The sequence below is a fragment of the Musca domestica genome, unplaced genomic scaffold (genome assembly GCF_030504385.1).
Source record: "Musca domestica strain aabys unplaced genomic scaffold, Musca_domestica.polishedcontigs.V.1.1 45, whole genome shotgun sequence".
Lineage (NCBI taxonomy): Eukaryota > Metazoa > Arthropoda > Insecta > Diptera > Muscidae > Musca > Musca domestica.
In genome coordinates this window covers 6,718,329-6,734,204 of record NW_026712335.1, presented here as the reverse complement: position 1 = coordinate 6,734,204, position 15,876 = coordinate 6,718,329, and the positions used below count along the sequence as shown (strand labels likewise).

At 36.3% G+C, this 15,876-nt stretch overlaps 1 protein-coding gene across 5 annotated transcripts in view; it reads left to right on the top strand.

The window, feature by feature from the left end:
• The window catches only part of LOC131804467 (protein sidekick-like), a 360,538-nt gene extending 358,485 nt beyond the window's left edge, over positions 1 to 2,053 (top strand). For all 5 annotated transcript variants that reach the window (XM_059127399.1, XM_059127397.1, XM_059127398.1 and 2 more), the window contains one exon: positions 1,252 to 2,053. In XM_059127399.1, coding sequence (XP_058983382.1) covers positions 1,252 to 1,550 — 299 coding nt within the window. In that variant the 3' untranslated portion in view covers positions 1,551 to 2,053. The remainder of the gene's footprint in view (positions 1 to 1,251) is intronic.
• The last annotated feature ends 13,823 nt before the right edge of the window (positions 2,054 to 15,876 follow it).

The following is a 15,876-nucleotide window of genomic DNA, read 5'->3' as shown; positions in this document are numbered from 1 at the left end:
TTGCATCAGTGATAGGTCAAGTGCAAAAATGGACAATATCGAGCAATTCCATCAAGTACCTCCCCCACAACGGGTGAAAATTTTGAATAATCAACTTCGCATATCCAAATACTTCTGAAAATACAAGATCAGGTGTCTGGTACCTCCCTTTGTATGGGCCATCATTTCCAATAACCAAATCGCTAATAGAAAGGGAAATTATCATCCGTTTCCTTTTAAATTTTACAGATCTCTATATTTATTTTAACATAAGATCTGCTGTGAAGATACTCCATCTTCACTTTTTCCAGTTTTTTCTGGCACCTTCCATACAAAGGGTCAGTAATTTGAATAGCCTTTAAGCTCATAAAACGCGAGATGAACATCCGACCAATTTTCAAACTCGGCATATCCCAATATTTCTATGGTACATTCTACCCGCTGTCCTAAACTCTAACTTCATGCGAGATTTTGTGTTCTTTGGTTTCTATTTGTGACCTTTATAACGACATCAAAATCAGGAATATTATTAGTTGTTGGTCCATTTCAACCCCTATATATTGCGGACATCTTTAAAAGCAATAGGCCTAGCCCTTCCGAGTCTAACCCTACACTTACGAAAATTTTCGTGAGGAGCAATCTGCATATAATAACCCCAACCTGTGTTGTAAGGCGAAGAAATATTTCAAAATATCCACTCCATATGTGGGAAACCAATATTTCAAGGTGTTACATAATTTTTGGCCCAATCAAACTTATAATACCCCCAACACATAGTGTTGTAGGGTAAAGTGACTAGAAGTGTCACCACCTATACAATATTGAGAGTTGGTTAAGGGCAACATTGGAAAAATTTGTCCCGAAAACACTACAAATTCGCGACTTTAGAGTCCTGATATAGTCCACTTCTTCTTCTTCTTTTTGAAAATGTTTAAATTTCAATTGTATATTAAGGCCATGTCGGGGATCCCTTCGCGCTACATGGCATGCAAAAAATATACCCGCAATGATCATCTGCGTGACGCTGTGAGTACTGTCAGATGGATATGGCTAAAATAACTTCCAAAATGGGCAGGACTTGATACTCAATACTTACTGCATTTATTACCAATATTTTAGTCCAAAACATATCTACACTTAAATAGTAAGATAAAATGTGCGAATGTATATTTTTTACCTCCAAATTTCAATACAATCGCTTTGTTAATTACACCAAATGTTTCACATTAACACAATTGTTTTCTCTTTTTTTATTATTTTTGCTTATTGCAGGTGAGCATCCCGAAGCAATGCAAACAGGGTCATCTGGCAATCAACATTCGTGGCTAACTATAATTATTTTAATAACTCACATTTTGTTTTGCAAACAGCATTCAATGAGTTGCATTAAAACCGCTAAACAGCGCAACGATGCCCACGCCACCATGACAAAACAACAAATTTACCAACGATCTACGACAACTACAACAGCAACCACAGCAACAGAGCTAACGGAGGGCTTTAAGACCGCAGAATTACTAAATTACCCGCAATGTTGTTGTGCATTACACCGTGAAAGGATTTTATGCTGACGGCATTGCCAGAGGTGCGACCCCCCACAGGGAAACCTTACTTTAGATTTGTTATTTTTTTATTATTAAAGGAAAATAGGTGTTAAGTGGTTTTTAATTTTTCATCGAAATAATTTGTTTGTGATAATCTGGTATGAATGGAAAAAAATCCTTGTATTTAAGCTACCATATAAGCTCTCACACATACATGCATATCCACAATAAATGTATGTATGTACGGAAAATCGTAAATATAAAACCGGCAAATAACGCCATAAATAATATCTTTGTATGTATTGAATGTATAACTTTTTATTCGAACGAAATAATTGAAGGTTGATGTTGTGTCGTCTAACAATCAAATGACAATGTCACGTAACTTTGTATTGTAAATATGTAGTATGGAAGTAACATCGTCTTTTTTCACAAATTATATCCGTAATATTATGTATGTATTTTATAAGTATGTAAATATGTTGCGTGTTGCGAAAATAAAGCAAAGAAACAAGTTTCGAAATTAATTAACGCCAAAAATGAAATTGAGTTTTAATTCCGTAATTTAAAAAAAAGGTAAGAGCAAAAGATGGTGTAAAACAAATATTTTAGTAAAATGGGCTGTATTTTACAACCAGTAAAGAAAGTTTTAAAGTCGGGCAGGGCCGACTTTATGATACCCTACACCACTTTGCTAATTTAGTAGAGCTCCACATAACAATTAAAAGTTTTTATGCGAGAATTCAATCATACACGCTATGATTATAATTATAATTTAAAGTTCAAAAGACTAAATATGCCGAAGCATTTGTATCTTTTAAATTCGGACTTGTATTGCCCATTTGGTGCAAAATTAATTTGAAATCACATATATGGCAACTATATCCAATATCTGAACCGATCTCGATAAAATTTAGCAAATATATTTCTGAGCTGTATTTCTTATATTCCCTGAATATCGTTGTTAAGGAATGCATATTACGGCTGTGGGTAACAAATATAACAAATCGGATGAACAATATATATGGGAGCCATAACTATATCTGAACCGATCTTCACCAAATTTGACATACTAGCTAGACTCAATTCGGTCGTAAGTGCCAAATTTCATCCCATTTGGACAAATATTTGACTTTTGGTGCACAATAAAAGGTAAATCGGACGAAGTTATATAAGGGAGATATATCCAAATCCGAACCGATCTCGATAAAATTTAGCAAAGGTATTTCTGAGTTGTGTTTGAAATATTTCCCCAATTATTGTTGTTACAGAGTGCATATTACGGCTGCGGAAGACTAAAATAACAAATCGGATGAACAATATATATTGGAGCTATAGCTATATCTGAACCGATCGATCAAATGTGGCATACTTATTTTCAGGCCTAATTTGGTTGTATGTGCAAAATTCCATACTATTCGGGCTGATAGTACACGTTTGGTGCACAATAAAAGGCAAATCGGACGAAGATATATATGGGAGCTATATCTAAATTTTGACCGATTATCTCCAATTTCAATAGGGTTCGTTCTTGGGCCAAACAAATGATTTGTGAAAATTTTCATCTGGATAGGGTAATAAATGCGAACTGTACTTTGTTCACAAAATACATGGACAGACGGACGGGCGGACGGACGGACAGACATGCATAAATCGACTCAGAATGTGATGCTATGCAGATCATCAAAAGGAACTATGGGTCTATCTCGATTCCTTTTGCCTGTTACAAACAAATGCACAAAGACATAATACCCTGACCACCTTGTGGTGTAGGGTATAAAAATCAAGATCTGAAGAAAAAATTGGGAAAATTCTATCAGTTCTCTTCTGCTAAAAACTCCACAATGAAAACACTGAGCAGAGCAGGAATATATTGCATGGAGTTTTCTATTCCGAAAGAATTGAAACGCAATTTAAAGCCTGGTTACGTCTTGTATTTGATACAGACTAGGTTAATTAGATATTTATTCAATGCTGGTCTTATCGGTCCACGTTGTTGCAAAGTTCTTATTGGGTTTAAAGTGGTACCTCTAATATTTATGCAACAGAGAGAGAGAGAATACATCGTTTGAAATAATAACCAGTAAGGAAAGAGATCGATATAAGAAGGACCATATTGGACCATCTTTTTCTAGTACCTCCCCGCTCCAAGAATTTGAAGTGTCTGCCTTCCTTAAATCTCCTTCAGCCAATAAAACTTTTTAAAACAAAATCTGGGAATTTTTTTTAACAAAATAATGGTAGAAAAGGCTGTTTTTTAGAATTAAATTCCCATTGCGAAACATTCATCTTTTTTACTTTATCGGCTGCTGGTATTGAATTTGCAACCTTATGATTAGAATTTAAACACATTACACACTCTGTCACGTTTACGAACATTGGGGTTTATTTCTAAATCAAAATCTTATTTAAATATGTTTTTTTTTTTATTTGTTGAAGCCAAGCTCCTTGAGCTCCTTGCCTTCAGTTTTAAGTCGACGCGGAAACTCTGCACCAATTATAAAATTCCTCTCAAATAGAAACCTTTTAATGGGGGCTAGAAGAAGACATGGTCCTACAACGAACTTCAAATACGAATTTGGAAACAATTACGGTGAATAATGTAGCTAATGTAATCAAATTACAAACAATTCCGTTACATAAATATCGCTTAAAGCATTAAAATACCGAAAAGTTAAAGCGGGCTATATGACCGGTGGACCTTTATAGACAATTTTCTGTCTGCAACGTGGACCGGCATAGCCCATTTACGAGCTTAACCTGCCTACTATGCACAATTTCCGCCTTCTATCCCAATTCGAATAGACATGCGGACATCACTAGACTTTACGCTGATCAAGAATTTACAGGGTGAGATAAAAAAACTGCAACAAAGTCAAACGGCATAATTTTTATATTTTTTTTTTTTAAATTTTATTGAATGAAAGCAAAAAATGTCGGAAATAGCATCAAATTTAAGAATAAGTTTAGATTTGTTCGAATTGGTCACCTTTGGCACGAATTATGGCCTTCAAACGGCCAATGAAACCGTTACAGGCTGCCCGAATGTTGTTTTGCGGTATTTTGGCCCATTCCCGGCGAAGGGCTTGTGCGCTTGAAATGAAGCGAAGAACCCCATTTTTGGGTGTCGCGTGCTGAGTGCGGTGGCGTCGAGTCCTGTTGAAATGCCCAAGGTCTGCGGCCACCCCCAGAATATTTTCGCGATAATATTCGGCATTTATTCTGATGCCACGGTCGATTAATACGAGCGGAGATCGACCATCGGCTGTTTGTACCCCACACAACAAGGTGGTCAGGGAATTATGTCTTCGTGCATTTGTTTGTGACAGGCAAAAGAAAACGAGATAGATATATAGTTCCTTTTGATGATCTGCATGGAATCACATTCTGAGTCGATTTATGCATATCCGCCCGTCTGTAGCTCCCACATATATTGTTCATCCGATTTGTTATTTTTGTCCTCCGCAGCCGTAATATGCACTCTGTAACAACAATATTTGGAGAAATGTATCAAATAGAGCTCAGAAATACTTTTGTTAAATTTTATCAAGATCGGTTCAAATTTGGATATATCTTCCATATATAACTTCGTCTGATATATCTTTTATTGTGCACCAAACGTCTAATATTGGCCCAAATGGGATGAAATTTGGCACTTACGATCGAATTGAGTGTAGAGTCAAATTTGGTGAAGATCGGTTCAGATATAGCTATACCTCCCATTGTTCATCCGATTTTTTATATTTGTTATCCACAACCGTAATATGCACTCCGTAACGACTATATTCAGGGAAATATATGAAATACAGCTCAGAAATATCTTTGCCAAATTTTATCAAGATCGCTTTAGATTTGGATATAGCTCCCATGTATATCAAATAGGCAATACAAGTCCGAATTTAAAAGATGCAAATGCTTCGGCATATTTAGTCTTTTGAACTTTAAATTATAATTATAATCATGGCGTTTATGATTGAATTCTCCCATGAAAATTTTTATATGTTATGTGGAGAGTTCCTTGCCGTCCAATGCCTACTGGTGAAACACTGCGATGTTTAGCCGCTCGCCTCGAAGAGACTGGCATAACAAAAGATGCTGCCAGGCGTGGCAGACCCCGGAGAATCCGTTCTGCAGAGAATATGCTGCTGTAGATCAGGATATCATGGAAGGGCAGCTGGTAGCTGCTGACCGCTAATTGCGTCTAACATACGCTCAAGCCATTCTTAATCACCACCAAGAAAAATATGATTTTTCGTCAAAAAAAAAATCATGAGTGATAAGGCCCATTTCCATCCTAGCGGGTAGGTAAATAAGCAAAATGTATGTTTCTGTGGCACTGAAAATCCGCGTAGCAAAATGTATGTTTCTGTGGCACTGAAAATCCGCGTGTAACCCCCGAAGAGCCATTACACCCTCTCAAAATCACTGTATGGTGTTCTATTTTCGCTGGAAGAGTTATCGGACCTTTTTTCTTCGAAGAAATCGCGGGCAAAACGGTTACTGTGAATGTGAGCGCAACAAAGCAATGACCAACGGCTTCTTTTTGCAGAAACTTGCTAAGTTGGGATTGGGAAATATGTGATTCCAACAGGACGGTTCAACAGCATACACTGCACGTGTCACAATCAATATGCTGAAGAATGCATTTTCCCAGGTGTCTAATCTCCCGCTTTGGTGATTTGCACTCTCCAGCAAGATTGTCTTATTTGGCCGCTCCAAACTTTTTTTTTTTTTTTTTTTTTTTTTTGAAGTTGCAGGTTTATGTCGACAAGCCTCAAACCCTTTCAGCTCTTAAAAACAATATCCGTTACGAATGTTTGGACCTATCGCCGGAAGTTTTGGACAAAGTGTTAGAAAGTGCCATAAAAAGGGCTCAAATGACAATATACTGTAGCAGCGGCCATTTACATGACATCATATTCTATTCTCGATGTGAGATAAAAAGAAAAAACGAAAAGATCAAATAAAAATAATCCGACAAGAAAAACCCCACGTTTATCATTTTTTTTAATAACAGCCAACAAACATCGCAAGTTTCCTTTTGCGCCACGTTGCATTACAATATACCAGTTCGTTCGGATATGTTTATGAAAATCATCATACTTTTTAATGTACATTTTATTAATTATTATATGTCATACATACTAAATTTGTGGCTAGTTCGATTTGGTCATCAATCTAGATATATTAAAACCTAATTATTGTATGATTCACCATGCTAAACCTCACGTCTTTATATCAAAAGCTTTGTTCGTTTAAAATTTTAACATTCCAGCTTCCGCTGTTTATAAATCTTGAAGTCAGTCAATCAACTAACTCTTTCATATGCAAATAAACACTCTGTTGCATATCTCAAAACTTTCCTGATCTTCAAACCAAACACAACATACTCTTGTTCGTATCAAACCAGTATATCCCACTGTGGAACATTTCATCGAATTATGGATATTTAAGAAGGGATATTTTCGCACATAAAATATTCGAATACAAAAGTACATTTCAAGAGAAACATATCTAGCATAGCTCTTTATTCATGCTCTCAAAATGAATGCGCAGACATTGTTAACAGTCATTTCGAAATGACACAAATATGGGTGCTATAAAAGAGAGCACACAAAAACAGACAGATTTTATTGAGAGCGACACTCTCTCTCTCTCTCTCTCTCTCTCTCTGCCATAAAATCAAAATTTGAAAAACTTAAATAAATTTCACAAAGCCATAAAGGATTAAACTTCTACTCACATATTGACAATTAAACAAAAAGGAAACTTTCGATGTGTCAGTATCAGTATTCATGAATATGCCGGAGACCACAAGACAAATAGATGCGGAATGTAACAGGAGTCTTGTAACAAAGTAAAACATGAAAGATAAACACGAGCAGAAATTAAGTTGTGGATGTGTCACAAATGTTCGCGGTGACCACATGTCAGTAAAAGTATAAACATTGTTAGTGAAAATAAATAAAGGGAAATCCTACAAATAAATGGAGAATAAAAGGAGAATATCTTTTTTAATTTATTTTCAAGGCAGAGAAATTAAAAGATACAAAATTGTATTAATTCGTTTAAAAGCTAACAAAAAATCAAAGCTTCTCCTTTAAGGGCTTTACAGTGATTGTAATATTATTTTGTAATTTTTCATTATATTATCCTAAAAAAAATCAAGGAAGAGAATTTGAAACAAAAGCAAAAAATCGGCTAAGTACTTTTTATGTCTCATGTCAAAGTTTAAAAACTCAGAGAACAATGCCTCTTTGGCAGTGTGGCAAACAAGTCCAAAAGGAAAGGAAGAAAACAAAAACCACATTCAGAACACAGACTAAAAGAAAATGCTCAACTCCATTTTCAAAGTTAAGCTTGAAATTGGATAAAAAGGAAATATGCTCTACGTATGGAACAAAATCCCCTTAGAACGAAGAAAAACGAGAGAGTCAAAAGTAATGCGAATAACCAATTTCCTCACTAGACACAAACGTTCTTATGTTCCTTTCTACACACACTCATATATACATACATGTATTCAACTAAAACTGGCCCTTATGCATTTTTGCAGACATTGCTGCACAGTGAATTAAAAAGGGAATTTTGTGCGAGAAACTGAAAGAGATAAGTTAGGAGGAATGTTAGCAAATAATTTTTCTCACGAGACACAAACATCTCCATGCACACAGACACCAATACATACAATAATGCTTGTAATTTCACACACTTTGTGGCACAGTGGGGACAAAAGAAATATAACAATCGTAAATAGTCAAGCAAGTAAAAAAACATTAAGTTCGACTGAGCCGAACCATTGGCTAAAAAAAAAAAAACATTTTTATATAAAGGTCTCTGAATTCAAAGGTGTTGCACTTTAAACTCAAATATCAGTAAGGCCGTCTGGATAACGCTTTTACACTTTACAAAAATAAACCATAAAGTGTTTGAGCCCGTTATATGGGGGTCATTCCAATACAGGGTGAGATGAAAAAACTGCAACCAATTTTAGACTGCTGTCATTGCTAAGCCACTCGTCCGCAGCTTTTAAAATTATTCCAGAGACATCTCATTATATCGTTTACAAGTGTACAAAAGCATTTGGGTGAGAATTTTGCAGAAAAAAAGTTATTCGTGATATAACACAAGCGAGATAGTGTGATTTCTTTATATTTGGCTGGAAAACCACAAATGGCTATCGTTAGAGCACTCCAGCATTTAAATATGAATAAATCTTTTGTGTCTCGTACCATCGCTCGTTACCGTGATACTGGTAGCGTAGCCCGACGTCAAGGAAGTAGACGGAAAAAAACAGCAACATCAGCAGAAATGCTTCGAAAAGTAAAGAAGCGAGTTGATCGAAACCCGCGTCGCAGTGGCCTAAAAATAGCTCGTGAGCTGAACATATCACAATATTCCATTAGGCAAATATTGAAAAATGCTCTCGGGGTAAAGCCATTGAAATGAACTTACACCGCAACATAAAGAAAATAGACTGAAAAAAGCTAAAGAGTTGCTTCGCTTGGCCGAAGGTGGCGAACTGCCGCATTTGGCTTTCTCCGATGAGAAAACATTCGTTGTCCAGGAGTTTGTCAACAAACAAAATTATTGTGTTTACTTGCCAAAGAGGTCAGCTGAAAATGTGCACCTACGGTTGATCACCAGAACTCAAGTGCCGTCCGTGGTGATGGTGTGGGCCGCAATAACAGCCGATGGTTGCTCTCCGTTCGTATTAATCGACCATGGCATTAGAATAAATGCCGAATTTTATCGCGAAAATATTATGGAGGGTGTATTAAAGCCTTGGGCACGCAAACATTTTGACCGCAGACCTTGGACATTCCAACAGGACTCAGCACCACCGCACTCAGCACGCACCACCCAAGAATGGTTACAAAATGAGGTTCCTCGCTTCATCTCCAGCCCACAGTGGCCACCAAAATCTACGGATACCAGTCCGTTGGACTATTGTGTCTGGAGGATTTTGAAAGCAAGGTTGACACTAAAAAATACCAAAGTGTCGATCATCTCAAGTAAGCGCTTCGCCGGGAATGGACCGAAATACCGTAGAGCAACATTCGGGCAGCGTGTGATGGTTTTATTGGCCGTTTGAAGGCCAAAGGTAACCAATTCGAGCAAGTCTAAACTTATTCTAAAATGTTATGCTATTTCCGAAATTATTTGCTTTCATTCAATAAAATTAAAAAATAAAAAGTATCAGTCGGTATTGCCGCCAGAGATATACCCTCAGCCTATGTTCGATTATCTAAATATATTTTGACTAGTGTTAAGGTTATTCAAACGTTTGACCCTCTATGGAGCAGATCCCGAAGGAATAGGCCAATATTGCCCATTTCCTATCGGACCCAAAATATGATATAAATATTTCGACAGATGTGCCAAGTCTAAATGGAATCGGATGTTAATTTGGCGATTTATGAGCTTCATGGGTACTCAAAATTTCAATATTTTGTGGGGGAGGTACTTGATGGAGTGGACCGATATTGTCCATTTTCACACCTGTCCTAGCACTGACGCAAATATTAGGATTCGCCAAGTCGGAGCAAATTCGGATTAGCCTTTCTCTTTCTGTGCAAAAAATTTTTTTTTTTTTTTTTGGAAATTTCGACCTTTTGTGGGGGAGGTACCAGAAGGAGTGGGCCGATATTGTTCATCTTAAGACAAGACCTTGGGTTAATATAGATATTGGGATGTGTGAAATTTGAAGACAGTCGGACTCTCACATAACATTTTATGAGAGTTGTAATTATTCAAAATGTTGACCATTTGTGGGGGATGTACTTGATGGAGTGGACCGATATTGCCCATTTTCACACCTGACCTAGCACTGACGCAAATATTAGGATTTGCAAAGTTGGAGCAAATTCGGATTATCCTTTCTCTTCCTGAGCAAAAAATATATTTTTTGAAAATTTCGACCTTTTGTGGGGGAGGTACCAGAAAGAGTGGACCGATATTGTCTAATCTAATCTAAGTTTGACAAAAATATTACGTTGTAGCCAATTTGGACCAAATCGGATACTCCCTTCGAGAGTTATCGTGCGCACCAGCCAGCCAGACAGACAGACAGACAGACAGACGGACGGACGGACGGACATCGCTAGATCGACTCCAAATGTTCTGAAACGGATTTGGTCCAAAGAGACCTAGGGTCTAAAACCGTTACTTCGACTAGGCACGTTTTGGCCGTATCAAATGATATATACCCTCTGTAGCCATATGGCTGAGGGTATAATAATAATAAAAATTATGGCGTTTGACTTTGTTGCAGTTTTTTATCTCACTTATTCTTTCAGGATTGTCATCTATCAAATCGTTTGAAACAGATTTGAAACAGTTTCATGGGTAAATTTTACTAGGGTTATCAAAATACCGAATATAAAGGGTATCGTTTTATGTGCGCTGTAGGAAATCATGGACCCATTATGAAATACCAATACCAATTATTAGACAAATCCGTGAAAAAATGTGGCAAATATCATCAAAATACCGAAGATCGGCAGGTACTGTTATATGACAGCTATACCAAAACGTGCACCGATATATCTGATTTTCAATACCAATTATCCTAGACACAAAAAAATTGTTCTACCAAATTTTGAAGCTCTACGTCAAATAATGTCGTGATTTCAAAAGACAAACAGACGTACAGGCAGACAGACAGACATAGTTAAAACGACTTAGAATTTTATGCTGCTCATGAATAAATACTTTATGGTGTCTACGACGAATATTTAGGGATGTTACAAACGGAATGATAAAGTTAATATACCCTCCTTGTCAAGTAACTGGCACTGACCCTACACTAGAGTGGAATTGTGAACTCATATGTCACTATTTGGCAAAACATTAACATTTTAAATCCTAACAAGTAAAAAAGTTGTAAGTTCGGTCGAGCCGCAGTTTGAATACCCTCCACCATTTGGAACGAATTTGTCAATTTGCAAAATAAATAAAATCCCTTAAAAAATTTATTAAAAGAATGTAGCCATTATATTAGGGTCTATACGGCGAGGTGGACCTGGATAGGCAATTTTTGCCGTTCGCCAGTACAATAATGTAGATAAAATCATCAAAATACCGAATATAAAGAGGTACCGTTATATGGGGGCTATACGAAGACGAATACGAATACGAAATTTTTTGCCATAGGTTAAAGTACGAATTAAGATCTTCTGATACGAAATTTAAAACGATTCCCGTGGACAATGTTTCTGAAATCATCAAAATACCGACTATCAAGAGATACGGTTTTTGGGGGCTACACGAAGACGTGGACCTGCACAGACAATTTTCTGTCTTAGGCTGTAGCATCCACTTCGAACTGCAAATACCAAATTTGAAACAATTCCTGTGAATAATGCCGCTAAAATCATCACAATACCGAATATCGGGAGGAACCGTTATATAAGAGTTATACGAAGACGTGGACCTACATAGACCATTTTCTATACCAAAAGTCCTGCAGACATGATATATATTTAAGTAAATTTTTATCAATCTATTTCATTTCGTTCGGAAGCTTGAGTTATTTCCACAGACGTCGAGACGGACGAACATTGCTAAATCGATATAGAATTTTTTGCTGTTCCAGAATATATACACTTTGTGGAGTCTAAAATGTATATTTCGAGGACTTACAAACGGAATGACAAACTTAATATATCCCTCATACTATGGTGGAGGGTATAAAAATCATATTGTAGAATATAAATTTATTCCATTCACTCTTAACTCGTTATCTAACTTAACACACTATGCAGCGACACACAATAGTTTTAAGAATACAGTTCACGGTTTATGTCTAACCAGGTCAAAATTGTGCAACAACAGCAAATTTAAGGTGAATTACGACATCGTCGCACCGCCCAATCCCTCTCACGCTTTGTTCACCGCAAAAACTAAAAACTCATTTAAAACTGGCTTCGCACATTTTAACAGTTTTGTGATGTTGCTGTTATTGTTTTTGCTTGCCATAGCAGAGAGAAATCTTTGTTAGCAAGTTTGTTAGTAGTGTGTGATAGATGAAACCATCAAGAGTATACATACATATATATACACATATGGATGTAGAATCAAATACATGTATGCATGAGAAATGCAAGGAATCAAATCTCGGCCTACGATGAAGATGCATGCATGCAAGTACGAAAAGCTGCCTGCACGCACTGTTTTAGGTGGGATTGCACATTTTTTTGTTAGAAAAGTGTGCGTGTATTTATAACTGTTTTCTTATTAAAGCAAAAAATCTTAAAACTATGTGATTTCGTTTTTTCCTCGGCTATTTTTGTATTGAGCAATTTTTTTTGTCTTGAGTTGACATGAATATTCCGTTGGATTATTTTTTATTCATATTAAACACTCATTTTCCTATTTCGATAGAAGTATTACTCTTGGATAACTCGGTGTATATTCGCGACAGTTTTTAATAATTTTATTACTAGTGATGCATAATATTGGATTGTATCAGCGGATTGTTGACCAAAGCCATCCACACCCCACCCTTACAAAAAAAAATTAAAAGACCAAAGTCCGAAAAAAGGCCCATGTGGAGCTGGGGAATTATTATATGAATTATCAAACACATGAATATTGAAATTATCAAATGAAAAATGTCCGACAATATTTGTAACAATGGAGACTTTAACAAATATGTACAAATCTAAAAAATAATAATCCCAGATCTATATATAGGCGGGAGGACGATTTGGATTAAGTAAAAAACTCTTGGATATTTTTTAAGTTTTTCCAAAAGGAAGGCATTTGTAGCTTGATTTCGGGAGAGCATTTTTTCGATATTTGATTAGATTTTTTACCCTAACCTCCTAATTTTCGGTATTTTGAACATTTAGTCTCAATTTTGAACGATTTTTTTTTTTTTTTGGAATTTGGTATTTACAGTTTGTACCTTCTGTGGTAGATTAGAGTCTACGTATCCTCCATAACTCTACCTCCATATATTTGGTATTTTTACGATTTATGCCAAGTTTTCTATCGGATTTGTTTCAAAATCGATATTTGTAGTTCATAATGGGTTGTACAACCTGTGTCACAACATTGTTCAAATTTGTCAAGATTTCCATAAAATGTCCATATAGATTGCCAATGGAACCACATTTATCCCCGAATTTCTTTCAAATTTGGAACAATTTAATTTTTGGAAACGGTTGGATTTGGAAATTTCACATGTTGACATTGGGGTCACTATTAGTGTACACGAAAGAGATTTAAACGAGGTTTTAGAAATATGTACTAAGAAATTTGAAAGTACTAAATAATACTAAATTTGGGAAGAGATAGATTTGATATACGAAGGTGCATTTTGAAAAACGTACCAAAAAGAAATAAATGGTATTAAATAAGGCATTTACATAAAGGGAAGATGTGGAAAAATGAAGGGCCATTGATGTTGTGTGGCATTGCTTAACCAAAGGTTTTATGAAAAATCGAACAATTTTAAAATGCACTTAATGTGAATAAAGGTACGAATTTGGTATAAAAGCAAAGTTTAGCAAGTAGTTTCGATATATATGGACTAAATGATTCAAAATTTAGTATAGAAATATATCTTTCTGGAAATGTGTACAACAAGTGTACGAAAAGTACTAAATGGTACTAAATTTAGTATACAGCATGAGAATAAATCGAGTTTCTAATAAAAGTTTTTATTAAATGGTACCGATTTTTATATGCAGGGTGATATAAAAAACTGCAAAAAAGTAACACGCCATAATTTTTACATTTTTTTAATTCTATTGAATGAAAGCAAAAAATGTCGGAAAAAGCATGAAATTTTAGAAAAAAGTTTAGATTTATTCGAATTGGTCACCTTTGGCACAAATTATGGCTTTCAAACGGCCAATGAACCCGTTGAAAGCAACATTTTGCGGTATTTTGGGCCATTCCCGGCGACGCGCTTGCTTGAGGTGATCGACATTTTGGTATTTTTTAGTGCCAACCTTGCTTTCCAAAATACTCCAATCACAATAGGTCATTGTGCGCTGGAAATGAAGCGAGGAACCTCATCTTGTAAAAATTTGCGTGCTGAGTGCGGTGGAATATCCAAGGTCTGGGCCAAAATGTTTGCATGCCCAAGGCTGTAATACACCCTCCAGAATATTTTCGCGATAATATTCGGCATTTATTCCGATGCCACGGTCGAATCATAAGAGCAGAGAGCGACCATCGGCTGTTATGGCGGCCCACACCATCACCATGGCCGGCGCTTGAGTCCTGGTGGCCAACCGAAGGTGCACATTTTCAGCTGACTTCTTTAGCAAGTAAATACGATCATTTAGTTTGTTTACAGACTGCTGGAAAACGAATATTTTCTCAGCGGAGAAACCCAAATTCGGCAGTTCACTACTTTCGGCCAAGCGAAGCAACTCTTAAGCTCTTTTGAGTCTATTTTCTTTCTGTTGTGGTGTAAGTTCTTGCACTTTTTGGAATTTCAAAGGCTCATTTTTCAATATGTGTCGAATGGAATACTGCGATATGTTCAGCTCACAAGCCATTTTCCGGACACTGCGACGCGGGTTTCGATTAAGTCGCTTCTTTACTTTTCGAACCATTTCTGCTGATGTTGCTGTTTTCTGCACTTCCACTTCCTTGACGTCGGGCTATGCCACCAGTGTCATGGTAACGAGCGATAGTACGAGACACAAACGATTTATTAGCATTTAAATGCTGGAGTACTCTAACGATTGCCACTTGTGATTTTCCAGCCAAACATAAAGAAATCACACTATCACGCTTCAATTCCATCACGAATAACTTTTTTTCTGGAAATTTTTCCTCAAAATGCTTTTGTACGCTTGTAGACAATATAATGAGCTGTCACTGGATTAATTTTAACAGCTGTCGGACGATCATAGTCTTTGTATCCCCCAAAACAGTACCTCAAAATATTCGGCATTCTTACGATTTCTATCGAATTTAGTTGAAATGTATTTTGACTTCTGCTATGAATTTTCAAATTGTTGGCTCCTATGGAGTAGGTTCCGAAGGAGTAAGAAGTATAAAAAAATTGGACATGGATTTTTAGTTTTATAAAGAAGTGTGCCCCCAGTTTTCTAAAATGATCTTTAAAATTTTGAGCTATTATGAGGATTGCACCAATGCTATTTTTGCAAAAATATTGAAGATTCCAATTTATTTTTTAGCATTTTTGGGGGGTTATACGAGAAAGATATAAACTTTTTATACCCTACAACACTATGTGTTGGGGTATTATAAGTTTGATTGGGCCAAAAATTATGTAACACCACGAAATATTGGTTTCCCACATAGGAAAGTATATATGGATCATCCTAGCTCGCCGAGCTGAGTCGATCTAGCTATGTATGTCCGT